Source organism: Ruditapes philippinarum, unplaced genomic scaffold (genome assembly GCF_026571515.1).
Source record: "Ruditapes philippinarum isolate M1 unplaced genomic scaffold, ASM2657151v2 ctg5625_1_1_1_1, whole genome shotgun sequence".
Classification (NCBI taxonomy): domain Eukaryota; kingdom Metazoa; phylum Mollusca; class Bivalvia; order Venerida; family Veneridae; genus Ruditapes; species Ruditapes philippinarum.
In genome coordinates, this window is record NW_026859181.1 from 1 (window position 1) to 14,405 (window position 14,405).

The 14,405-nt window shown below is 31.1% G+C and overlaps 1 protein-coding gene across 1 annotated transcript; it reads left to right on the top strand.

Annotated features, from left to right (window-relative positions):
* Positions 1-1,236: 1,236 nt before the first annotated feature.
* Positions 1,237-10,993, top strand: LOC132755541 (cadherin-18-like; the record flags this gene model as incomplete). The annotated part of the gene is made up of 13 exons (XM_060746416.1): positions 1,237-1,401; positions 2,013-2,162; positions 2,899-3,036; positions 3,554-3,775; positions 4,024-4,223; positions 4,663-4,840; positions 6,009-6,079; positions 6,781-6,953; positions 8,029-8,141; positions 8,523-8,757; positions 9,411-9,769; positions 10,057-10,120; positions 10,774-10,993. Coding segments are annotated over 13 exons (2,084 nt in total), but the record flags the coding sequence as incomplete, so codon positions are not given.
* Positions 10,994-14,405: the final 3,412 nt, after the last annotated feature.

Sequence of the window (14,405 nt, forward strand, 5' to 3'; positions counted from 1 at the left end):
TAAATATTATTATTATTTTTTAGCTAAATCGTTCCATATACATGTACATGTAATCGTCAAATAAAAAGAATTAAGGTGTCAAATTAATGTTGTCGTCGTTAAAATACATGAATAATACTGATACCTCTTATCTACCGGTTCGTTCTCTGTAAGAAAAGCAGGCGAGTCGTTTCCCCGATCTTCTATATTTAGAAAAAGAACGTCACTAATAAAAATGCGTTATAAATAGCTCTATGGAATTTGTTTAAAATAAGGCTTAATAGTGATATGATGTATTTTTTCAAGATAAAATTACTGAATTACTTAGTATGAAACAACACTGATCTTTTTTCGAAAAAAAAAAAAAAAAATGAAGGCCACTTCAATGAATGTGACAAAATAGACTGATTTCTTATTGCTTCATTCAACGATCGGAGATTTGATATCGCGAATTGCAAACAAAATTTTATATCGAAATTGAAAGGTCACTGTAAAACAATTTACATATGTCAAATGTTCAACTTATTACATGTACATGTAACTGGGTACCTCGTGCAATTTACTTGGGGAAAATCATCGGCCTTTCTATAATATTACATTTGTTTTTAAATATCAGAAGATAACTCAGTGGTAAAACAGCTTCTTAATATTGCCATTGAACAATATTTCTTTAATATTCTTTTTCTGGAAACGGGTTGATTATATATACTTGTTACAAATACCCGCTCTAACATCATAACAACATTATAAATGTATAAAAGTTTACATTGTGCACTGTAAAGACCGACTCGTCACAATATTTTATTTTCAACTTAAGATTTGTTCTAATTTCGATTTGCGCCCCTTGGTCGCAAAATAGTGTGTTTGAAAGAAAATTTTGCTTTACTCTATTCACTGATCAATTTTGTAAAAATGCAAACATTTTTGTCTGTGTTATGACTTTTTTTTATACAATTAATATGCTCACAGCAACCATGTAAAACATTCTTACAGGAATTGAGTAGAGAAAAACCAAGAGAATATGATAATGTTAATTGACGCAAGATGAAGTAACCATGTTATATTAAGATTTGTTCTAATTTTGATTTGCGCCCCTTGGTCGCGTTATTTTTCGATGCCCGTGAGGAACATTAGAATTACTATATGCGCCAATACTATATTACTTCAAGCACCAAGAAAGTTTTTTTTCAGACCTTGCATTATATAATAAGACAGTATGCTGGTTATGACCGTAAACTGTTTAATATATCATTTCAGATTACGGTATATATTTTGTACCAGACAGTGCCAATCATTTAGATTATGACGTCATACCTTCGTTTGCCATTTTTACAATTTGTAATGATGGGACTGCCGATTCTGATGAAAAACGGTTTCAAGTGGACATCGTGCCGAACCCCGCCCCAGTTCCTACTATACCATGTAAGAATTGAATTTTATAAATGGAATACACAGTGCAGAAAACTATATAATATGATAAACAAGATCAACAAGGGAAGGCGGCGTTCAATGAACGTAACCCCGCACAATCCAGTAACAAGAACCAGCGGCAAGGAGCCCAGGAAAACAGGACAGGGCACAAGGCAGAGCACGGACAGGATAATCTCTTAAATGATACTTAAAAAGAAATAATAGTAACTGTGAAGTCACACTCTCGAATCCATTCATGGAACCATCAAGTACTGAAAAATGTTGTATAAAGTTTCTTGCTGAAGGAAACAATGACAATCGAGTTAATTGTTCAATGAGTGCATTTTCAACCAATAACATAAACCCATTTTTCGTTTCCTGAAATCGAGAAAACCAAAATAATACTCAAAAGTTAGAACGTTTTAAATGTAGATTAAATGGTGTTAATTGTATGTTGTCCTAATTGATCAACCATTTGTACATAATTTCATTTATGATAAAACTAAGCTGTATAAATTATTATTAAGCATGTTTTGATCATTGCAATCAAACACACTGATATCATTTTTATTCTGTAACAGCGCGTTCAAATCGTGCTATTTTCATTTGTTTTCTATTTAAAGCTTCAGTTGACGTAGATGCCGAACTTACTAAAGCAGGTGTGGTTTTTCAAACAATAACAGCCACGGACGCTTCTACACATCCGGACGGAGCTACAGATACTCTGACGTTTTCAATGGATAACAATGGATGCCCCTTTGCTATGGATTCGAGTGAGCATGCATTTTATATTGATTTTAATCAATTATCATTTGAATAAATGAAGTCATATTTAGTTAGTTTACCCTATTTTGTTCAACAACATTGACAGCATCGAAAAAACAATTGCAATGATGCTGTACGGATTGACAAAAAAACACAAAAAAAGAAAAACTAGAACAACAAACAAACAAACAAACAAACAAACAAAAAAGAGCTTAGCAATAGGAACATCAACAATAGCAGCTATGACATCATAAACCGTTGATTTAATCTTAACAGGTAGTTGTAACTTTTACCAAAAATGTCACTTGTATCATTTTGTTCAGTTGGTCTTTAAGCTTTTCTATATTGTCATTGAAACAAAACATCTTTTTATCATTAAACCAGTGTACAAAATATAAGCTTCATGACCTTTTGTAAACAAACAAACAAACAAACAAACAAACATACAAACGAAAAACAAACAAACAAACAAACAAACAAGACAAGACCGAGAAACAATGGAGCAAAGACAAACAGAAATTGTAGAATACACTATTCATTGCATCTGTTTACATTCTCGGTGGCCCACGAACAACTACTTTAATTGTCGAAGTATGAAACATAATGAACGCCACGCAAATGTTGATTTTTGCTTCTTACTGTCATTGACATACATCTGAAGGAATCGGATTAGATCTAATATTTTGGTGTATGAATGATGTATTCGAAAATGAAAAACATATTTAAATGTGTACATATTTTCAGACGGAGAAATTTATGCTACTGAAGATTTAAACGCTTACAGAAACACCCCGTGCGTTGTCGATATAACTGTTACTGATTCTTGGGAAGGCGTGACGTATAATACTGTTGGCCCTACGCCAATGACAATTCACATAACAAGTAAGTAGATTGAAAGTGGCGACTATGACATTTGGGCAGTACATCTATGTACGTTTCTGCTATTAAAAAAACTTACTTCATGAATAAGCTCATGCCTTATCTTCAGCAAACTTGCATTTCAAATTCCAAACTTAATTGTGTCTAAAAGCATTGTAGGATGTTAAAATGATTATACATAAATTTACCGTACAAGGTATTATAGGGCTAATTTTTGGATTCAGTTTTTTTGTCAAAATGTTTCAAAATCCATTGTCTTCATACATACACACTATGCTCTTGGCACCTCGATACATGTACGTATATTTATCTTAAGCAAGAAGATATACTAGACTTTAACGAACATTTGATTATACCTTAAGACACTGTAGATGGCCATAAACCTTGATTTAAATAAAGAAACGTAGTTCACGTAAAGTGGTTTAGAGATGCAAGTCTACGTAAAATAGATTAAAGACTTACCTGGATGCTTTTATTATCCCATTTTTCTTCTATCTCTCACACTTATATGTCTTTTCAGATATAAACCACCCTCCAAATATTACAAACCCGTCAGCAGTGTTACCAGATATTGATACGGTACATGTGTTTGAAAATACGGATGAAGCTGATCCTTGGGCAATCGGTGAAACAATATCTGTGTTCACTCCTGCCGGATTTGATACCGACGCTGATACATTGACATGGGAAATGGAATTCGTGAATGGTATAGGGGAGGAGTATTTCACATATGATCCCGCAAGTAAATATAAAAGTTTCTGTATATATATATTTGATATGCCATTTGTAAAGTGTACACTCAAAGAGACAATAAATAAATAAATGGATAACAAATAGATAATTGTCAATAAATTAAGCATTTTTTGGTATCAATAGGGTAACGTTTGTTCTAGAACAGAATTTTGTGTTCAAAATCAATTTCTATTAATAATATCGTTATAGTACGATTATCGTTATCATATGAGAATATAAGATATGTGGAATTTTCAGCTGGCGAAATAACAACCACGCAAGATCTCGATTATGAAACATTGAGTAGAAATGGTTTATTGACAACACAAGTAGATATACGAGTGTATGACCAACGTGAATATTCCGAATGGAGACGGTTTAATATTATTGTAGACGACGTGAATGAAACACCTGAGTTTGATCAGACGGTTTACCATATAGAGACGCTGGAAGGAACGGTATGTTGCACTCACATAATTCATAAAGTAGGGTCATTATAGGAGTATTATTATCCGGAACTTGTATTTGATTCCAGTGGATATAACTATATTACTAACAAAAGATCTTCCCTAAGAATGCAACATAATTAGAACAAATCATTTAGCATTACTCTATTTACATATTACCCTTAGTGCATTTTTTCCTTTGTATATTCATATGCTTGGTGCATTATATATCATTGTCCCTTTGGCATCTACGTACATTTATTTTCGGACAAACTGTAAAGTTATCATTCATCAGAATAACCTCTGATTTACACAAAGCGACAATATTTCCACAACAATCATTGTGACAATATATGTTGAATTACAGAAAAAAGTGATTTTTAACAGCACAATCCATTAAAGAGATTTTTAAAATGCATCTAAATTATACAATGTGTCGGTAAATTTGTAGGATACAACGGTGACATTGGACTGTCCAAGTTTTTCAGTCACAGATGAAGATCTGTATGATACTCGTACCTATGACCTAGATTGTGGTGGTGTCGGCATATTTCAGTTACCAACAACACGTACACCTACTTGTGATGCTTTCATACAACAATTGGAGGAACGTGATCTAGATGCGCTAGGTGAGGCGGACTTTGAAATGAAATTTAATTTTGGTCCCTTTAAAACAAATACGCTCAGTGGATTGAGTAATGCTTACAACAACTTTTGATCAAAAGATTTATATCCCCCGTTACATTTACAATATTTCATGATCCATATAAGCAAGCATTTTTATAACCAATACAGTGTATATAGATGTGCTGCATACTACGTATGTACATAACTAGTGAAACCACAAAAAATCTATTTTATAACTTTGACAATAGGATTATCAACCTAATGTGCATTATGGTCTGTTCATTCGTCGATAAACTTTTTCAGAACATTAGCTACATACAGATAACCAAGTTGTTTTCAGATTCATTATATTATAAACTAATAATGGAGTCGTATAAAGGGGAATTTGATGTTACATGTAAACATTCTCATGCATAAATAATTATTTCATACATCAAACAAAGGCATTTATGTCGGGAAGTCATTTAAAGATAAAAGCATAATAATCTTATGGTAAAGATGGATGCTTCTTTTATGTTTTCTTGAAAAGGACAAGGAAGTTTTTTTTGTAATAGACATTTTAATCTTGAAATATATATTTTGATTACGTATGTTAGGCAACAATTTATACAAAATAAAATTGATAACGTAACGTGTTATGAACTGATAAGTTAGGCAACAATTTATACAAGAATATTTACTAAACACACTTGTCAAGCTTTAATTATCTTTTCCAGTTATAAACTTCATTTGTGTTGTTGTATTATTTCTTTTCTTACAAGGTCTGCAATTTTCATGTAATTATGCTGATTTTAATGCTTTTGGAGGATCACATTTTATGTCACATCAACAGGTGTAAAGTGTCGTGTGGCAGCCGAAAGAGTTTACCCCGTTATTTACTTCAGTGTTGTTATATTTCTCTGGTCCTTTGGGATCATTGATACCAATATATATTGCCAGTGCAATGTTTTGTGTAACATACCTAAATATGTAGGGTTATGTATCGTTGTTACTTGCCGTATAAAAAAGTTTTTTTTATGTATTTTAAAGTTTTGGCAATATTTTAAAAAGTACTTTTAAGTACATGTATTGGTATTATATCATACATATGTAGATATACAATTGAAATATTATTCTAAAAATATTAGTAATTGTGTAACATATGAAATGTTTTGTCTAATATATTTCAAGGTTTAGAGATTGAGGAAATATCATGCGAAGTAACTGTATATGATAAATTGGGTCTATTTGACACAACTGAGGTAAGATAAAGTAAAACATTTTATTGTATTATTATCGGATATTATTACTCTGATATGGTCCTGAAATTGCTATTTCTATCATACTGACAACAAGGCGTGTTTTTCAACATTTAGGTTTTTAAATCAAAATAACTGAATAAGCTTTTAATATACATGTAATTCAGTTTTGTATCTTCTAAAAATCGGACCCGATCCCACAAAAAAACCCACACAAGTCAATTTGAAAGAAAGGGATTACTACATGAATACCCATGTAGACATTGAACTGAATAACTACATGCGTTATCAAATTTTTAGCTTATTGTTTGGGACTTTTAAATGGATAAAAATTGATATTTAACAAGAAACTGATTATTAATATACAGTCTTATTTGAAATGTTGAACTGTCTATTTTGAAATGAAAAAAAATCTTTTGAATACACACAGAGAAAATATATTACGTTTTAAACAGTTAATCACAATATGATTACATAATGTCATTAAAAAGACTGACAGTTTGTATAAGAATAGACCAAATTAATTTGACAAGTAATAAGGAATGTAGCTTCCAAAAAATAGTTTATATATTCATTTATTCAAATTAGACATATTCAGGAAGTATTTACTAGATTTCAATGAATTATTCTGCAACTAAGTATTTTACCCACAAATGAGCATTGCATATCTTGAATTATTGTGTTACACAATATTTATCTTGTAGGTAAGGATAACAATACATGAAGACAATGATAATCCTCCAGTGCTGAGCCAATCATCATTTGTTTACACAATTACCAACGACTCATTGCCCGATTTAACATTTGGTTCGTTTTCCTCAACTGACATAGATATTAAAGAAGAACACCAAATAGTTACATACACAACAAGCTCCAGGTATTGTACTTGTTTACTTGAATATAGACTTCTTGCACATAGTGTTAGTTCTGAAAACAAAAACTTAAAAAAACAACAACAACAACAAAAGTCAATAAAAACAACAATAACAACCAAAACAATCAATAAAACAGCAATCAAACTAAGACAATCATGTAAAATGATTATAGTTAACGTACGATTGTCCAAGTGCAACAATCTACTTTATTTTAGTTCTTTGCTGTCCTTGTGGAAGCATTCTTATTTAATTTGTGCAATCGAGTGGGGGTGCTTTTCTCTGCATTTGCCTCTCGTAAAACAAATCTGCAATGTTCATGAATTTATTCTGTTTTTCAATATGTTTTGAAAAGTTGAATGCTCAAAAATATTTATGTAAGAAAAAGTTTCTTGTTGCCCTTGTTGTGCTGGGAGGAGAAACTATCATTTAGAAAAAAGATTAATCAATGTTTATAATTTAAATAACATTTAAAAAGTAACTCTATAAATAGTGCTCAGTAACTGCATTTCATGCACACATCTCTTAGGGTATACACTTGTTCCTTTAAATATTTAATCAGTTTATTAAATATCATTTAACAATCTTTTAAATTTCTAATATACTTAAAAAGGTGAAGTACTTTGATGTGCACATAAAAATGCATTTTAAGGAATATAATAAGTTTTTTAATGTTATGTAGAGTACGCGTAACTTATAAAACAATTTATTACAATTTTCTAATTGTACATTTTTACAATCATGTATCAAGTACATATTCATTAAAGATAAAGAAATATGCTACATTTAGGTATTGTCTGAAATAATACAGTAAATATATGTATTATTAAGCTGTGTCTTACTATTTAGGCTATTATTGTCTGATAAAGTCATATAAAGAGTATATTCCAACCCTGTATTAGAATAACAAATAGAATGATCTTACTGCCGCTGTTTCATTTAACCATAAGGCAATAGTCTTTATCGTCGTTTCTTCTTTTCTCCTTTAATCATATTCGTGCTTCATAAATCATAACTGTGCTTCTTTAATAATGTCCGTGCTTGTATAAGCTTTAATCAAATGGAATTTGTTTATTGCAGTGAATTTATCGCAGATGCAAATGGTGCTTTTGTAAATACAAGAGACTGGACTGGAGTGAACGCGAATCCCCAAATTACAAGACAATTCACCCTTACTGCTACAGACAAGGCTGGTAAATACTGATTATACCAAAAAATAATTTATCAATATTTTTGTGTATAGGGTGTAACATACTTATGTCCTTTATCCTTCATTTGCGTGTACAAAAAATCAATGATCATTTTATCTAAAACTCATACTATCAAATTATTGGCATAATTTCTTCGACATGCATGTTTAAGGCTAAGACTTATAGATATTATATATTATAAATAGCACATTTTTAAGAAGCAACACACCAAACAAGAGCAAACACAACAACAAGAAAACACACACTACAATACACAAAAAGGGAGAAAGCATTATGAAAATATAATATGATGTCCAAGTAATGCATTTGACACACCCAGCAAAATAAATAGTTCTTCAAACACCGGATTATTTATTTCTTTAGGTAATACAGACACGGCTGACGTCACAGTACATATCATAGATGTACCAGATCCTACAACAACGACCACACCTCCTACAACTATAGCGGCGACTTATGACGAGATAAGTAGTTTTCTGGACGACCCTGGGAACTTTGCATGGATGATAGCAGCCCTTCTCCTCGGCCTGGGGATGCTAGGCCTAATGGGGTACATGTGTTTCCGCTGCTTTAGTACTCCAGGAGCATGTCTAAACACGTAAGCTGCTGCGATAACTTTTAGTTATTTCATAGTTTAATTCTAAACAGATAAGTAGATAAAAGTGAAAATTCATTTTATTCAACCAACCAAAGACAATTTTCTGACAACTAGAAGTACTTTTCTATCAATTAATTCATAACTTTTAGTCTAGTCATTTGGGACTATTCATTCCAATTCTTCTAGCTTTTGAACTGGTGAGAGATATAAGTTCACTTCAGATGATGTTTCATATGTTTCTATGTGTCCTTTGGGATTATTGATTGCAGCACGTTAGTAGTGACTGAGGATTAAATACCACCTTGTATATCGCTAAAGCCAGAGGACATGGTAGTGATTGCATAATTACAATACCTCTTTTAAAGAGACTCAATCAAACCATTATACTCACATCATATCACTTATTGAATTGCTTCAGAGTAATTATCCGTTTTATGTTAATTTTTTCTCATGCATATACTGGAATCCCTAAGACTGGGACTTTTTACTAAATATTGTTTTCAATGCTCTTTGGATATCTTAAACACTATTTCAGTTTCATCACAAAATTATATCAAGAAAACTATACTACGTATGAGAACGGTATACTTCAATTGTTATAAAATTCTTACCTCCTTTGTGTTGTATGATGGATCGCTTTTTTAAATTTAAAGATGCAGAGGTGGTGGCGGTAGAAGCTGCTTTGGCAGAGGTGCTCGCGGTGGTCGCGGTAGTCGGTGGTTTGGTAGAAGAACAATGGTCAAGCGTGCTCCACAGCAAAAACGAGTAGTGAGTAAGCCTAGAAAAATCCGTGTTGTAGAGGAGCGAGAAAGGCCAGTGCGAGTAGTGGAGAAAAGAAAACCAGTTAAAATAATAGAGGAGGAAAGACCCGTTAAAGTCGTTGAGAAGCCGACACGAGTCATTGAAGAACCTGTAAAAGAACCAATTATAAATGAACCAGTGAAAGAAGCACCAGCTGAGAAAAAGAGCAGCTTTTTTGACAGATTTAAATCCAAACCTAAACCTCCTGAACGTATGTATTTGTATTATACATAAATAGATTTGAACTTAAAAATGCGAAAATAATAATGCAAGAAATAAATGCAGTGTATAGAGAATCAAAATGTAAAATAACAATCATAGCAATATGAATAATAGCCGGTTCTGGATAAATTTGAGATCATACAGAATGACGCTCTCTTTACCTCAATGTGTTTCATTCTTTATTAGATACTTACAAAATGTTATTATGATGAATTAATTCACGAATCTGCATATGGTTCAGGTATAGTTTATACCTGTCCACTTGTATCTTTTCAGCCAAAGCTGTGGATAAACCAAAGGAATGGCATCTATGGGGTGAAAAGGACTTTATGTCAAATGAGTAAGTATTAGGACTCGTATATGGAATATATATTAGTTCAACCAATATAATATAGTTTGACACATGTATTTAATTGCATGTAGCCAAAAGCTGTGCTAAAATGCTGTTAGCAAGACATTTTTGATCTCTTGGTTTTTTAGAAAAAGCAAACTGGGATACAGAGAAACATGTATCTAATTTATACCATGTATTATAAATTTTAGTCAGTCAATTTCTAAATGCAACGTTTGGGTAAATCTTTATACATACTTACGATTTTTGTATGTGTTAACATAGGCCTTTTAAAAATTATTATGACCAAACGAATGTAAAACAATTCTTTCTTAATAATGACATAGATTATGAACTATTATCCGATAATTCACCACTTTATCTAAACCTGTTCCATGAACAAAAATTATAAAAGCTAGGGCAGGTAATTTTGAACCACCATGCTCTAGTAGATAGAAATTATGCTTCTGTTTGACCTCTAATAACCACTTCGTTAATTAGAAAAAGTGTGTGTTACATATTTCTAGTAACAAACTATCAAAATCTAAAATGTATCTATCGACTCCTTACATTTTGTTTGGTCTTTACATAAGAGTATCTATCATGAGACAACTACTCGAGTTCATAATAAGATTTCCATTTGTTTTTATTCTTATTTTCAGTAAATGGGTTGGCTGAAACTCGTTTTAAATGGACTGGGTTGATATTACATTGTACGCGTTGTACACTACAGTATTTGTGATATTTATATTTATTTATATCGACTTCCTGAAAGAGATCATGATAATTTCTAGAATTCCTCATCGACATCTTGACCAACACATTGTATGTTATTCTAGAAAAAACCAACAACAATAGATTTTCATTTTGTGTCTGTACAAGCGAAAATGCTTTGCAGCCTAAGTGCTTAAAAACATTATAACATCATCTGTTTTGTCATGTTCATAATACTAAACACATTAAAATAAACCCATTATCTACATGTAATAACAAAGAAGGGCATTTGATATTGAATAGTATCTGAACATTTGTCGTTCTGACACGAAATGTCAATGTGATTGTCTAGCCTAAGGCATTATCTTTTATTTACAATCGAAACAAAACTACAAATTGAAGTTATTTACGTAAATACAGTTAAACCTATTAACAAATATCATGGCATTGTTTTTATTTACAATCGAAATTAAAACTACAAATTAAAGTAATGTTCATAAATACAGTCAAACGTGTTAACAAAGGTCATCCAGAAAAGAGGAACGCCTTCATAGACAATAGAGTTGCCTTTGTCTTTATTCGGACATTTTTTTAATATTTAACACAGGTTTGACTAAACATGTGTATGATGATAAGATGTCAATATAAAAAGTCAGCTATTGCATTACTGATAAATTCAATTAATTGAAACGTCTTTGCTCTGTTAATGTTGAAAGCTTTGGAATTATTTATATAAACAAATGGAAATCATGTTCGTGTCCTATATGGTATGTAATTACCTACCCTTTTCCATTTTGTCTCACAGCAAAGTGTACATTCAAATCTCTTCAACAAAACATATTGGATTTTTTTATTATTAGTGTGCCTCTGTACCGATAAAAGGTTTTATTCATTTTTGTTATTGTTGATATATCGGCAAATGACGTCATGTCACTAGCTTTGTTTTAATCAATCCGCAGAAATGATGTACACAAGTTCTGTTTGAACAGATTCACTAGTCATCATTATTTCTATTGTAAGAATTGATAATGATTTATCTTAAAGTAGCATGCCTCCAATGCATATTCAATGTCACGAACATTCTAAAAAATATATTTAACAGAAAAACATTATAAAGTGACCAAAGAAAGTAATTAACCCATTTCAAAAGGCATTAGCAAAATATGCAAAATGTCTTAACTTCGTTTGTCATGCAATACAAATATGCTGATAGATACCTCAAATCAGTCATTAAACGCACATAACATGTAAATGATAACTTGAATCTTGAATCTGTTTACTTTTCTTAAATGTCCAAGTACTTTCTTTCAAATTTTATTTTCTTGAAATATATTTTGGTTCATCTGGAGGCATGAAGCTTTGAAAATGTTTATTGGTGATAAATGTGTAACTGTCAATTAAAGCCGTTACTAAAGTTGTCCCTTTTTTTTTTATTAATATACAAAATAGAATTTGAAAACGTTATTACAAGTGTAACATATGTATGAATATGTATGAACTTTTTTCGTTGCGATTTGCTTACCTGTTTGCAACAGAAACAACAATAAATAGCATGAACAAAGTTAATTACTTTGCTGTTATACGTGTAAATGACTATAGAAAAAATGAAACTTAGATATACTTGTAATTCATGCTTAATCATATGATTAAACGTATGTTTGCATCCAAACAGATAATTTGTCGATGATAAAATTACATTCTTTCATCTCACCAATTATTTATTCCATATATTGCTCGTTTATTTTATTTCTAAAAATGATCTATAAAATGATTGCATGTTAAAGAACTAAGTAAGATATTACAACAAACAAATTATGTTCATATTTACAATGTTTATTTATTGCTTCCTGTTAATGGAAAACGTTAAAGTGAATTGTTCTAAAAAGGTTTATTTTCTATGTGTATTGGTGATATAATTTTAAAAAGAAAGGAAATATATTGTTTTGCTACATATATAATGGTTCAAATAAAAAGGTCCTTGAAGAAATTAATGCCGTTAAATGTTTGTGTGATTTGGTAAGATAAAGCTTGTAAAAGGAGAGTTCTGATTGGATGAAATTGGCAGCTGATAACCAATCACTGATCTCATAACATAAAACTTGTTTTTCGGCTCTTAACCCGTAATCGAGAGACAACGGCTTTTCTAGTATACTTAGAGGCTTGGTACGTACATCACGAATACAAAAACGTAATTCACCCTGTTATATGGCAGTGTTTGTTCGCGAGACAATAACAAATGACAAATCCCTCAGTATTAACAGTACTTCTCTTCATGTTACCTTCTACAATTTCTTTATTTGAACGGAGTCACATTAATGGAAAACAATAAATAATGACTAAATTTTGAATTTCTACGACTGACATTATAACAAAAAAAAAAATAAAATAAAATAAAAAAAAAATAAATAAAAAACTGCGGAATCATGTTACTTATGTTGTTCAAATATGTTCCTTTATTTTATCATGTCATTTTGAGAAACATAATAGCCGTGTAGGTCAGACTGTATCACTCGTTGTATCATATAACATTTATTGATTCTGTAAGAAAAGGAAGCAAACTGATAAAAAAACTGACCAAAATCAGAATTATAACCAGGAGTCAAAATATCAGAAAATGTTCTTGAGGCATGCAACCATCATCTAAGCTTCATACGTTCTATTTTTGTAATTATGTAAGATGCAAAACATTACAAAATATCATTATTAGTGTTACAGACCTTTTGTGATAGATCCGGTCTCCGGTCTCTTAAAATCGCTTAATGTGAGTGATTTGTCCGTCAAGGCTGTGTGTTAAAAGGCTCACTATGCCTTAAGAATGCTTAATCTTTTATTTCTCAAAAACTATCTTTTGTGTCTTGTAACAGTTTCCAAAAAATACTCATTCGCTATACACAAGTCTTTTGCTTATTTTGCTCTGTAGTAGTGATTTATTAATTTGTATGGAAGTCAAAATAATACATTGTTTACATTTTGCTATCTTTGCATGTTCAACGCTTTCTTTTGTTATTGAATATCTAACATGCTGTTAACCCATTATTGAAACATTTTCAAAGTTAACACTTTTGACATGTCTTAAGAACTACGAAATATGGATTTGTGAAGCAAAATGTGCCTTTAATTAGGGCATGCCAACATCGACTGAAATCCTTTTTTACTAGAACAGTACTATTAATTTATTTCTTCTTCTAGTGTGACTTAAAAGTTTGACTTGTCTCCATGGAAACATTCTTTCTTGTGACATTGCTTTTTCCTATTTATTAAATACGGTATTGTACTCTTAAATGTTATTTTAATAGAATAGAAATTGCTTTTTTCAAGACAATGATTAAAACGGTGTTGCACTTTTAAAGGTTATTTTAATAGAATTGCAATTGAATGGAAAAGAAAAGAAGCCTAAAATCTTATTGCGCCAATACGATAAGAAAATGTTTTAATTCTTATTCTTGTAACTGTTAACTACTCTTACACCAGAGTAATTGTATCTACAGATAATATGTCCGGAATAATAAATTGTTGTTGTGGAATATGATGCGAGATAACACCGGGTTAAGAACAGAACAAGATAATGAGGGTTTCCTGA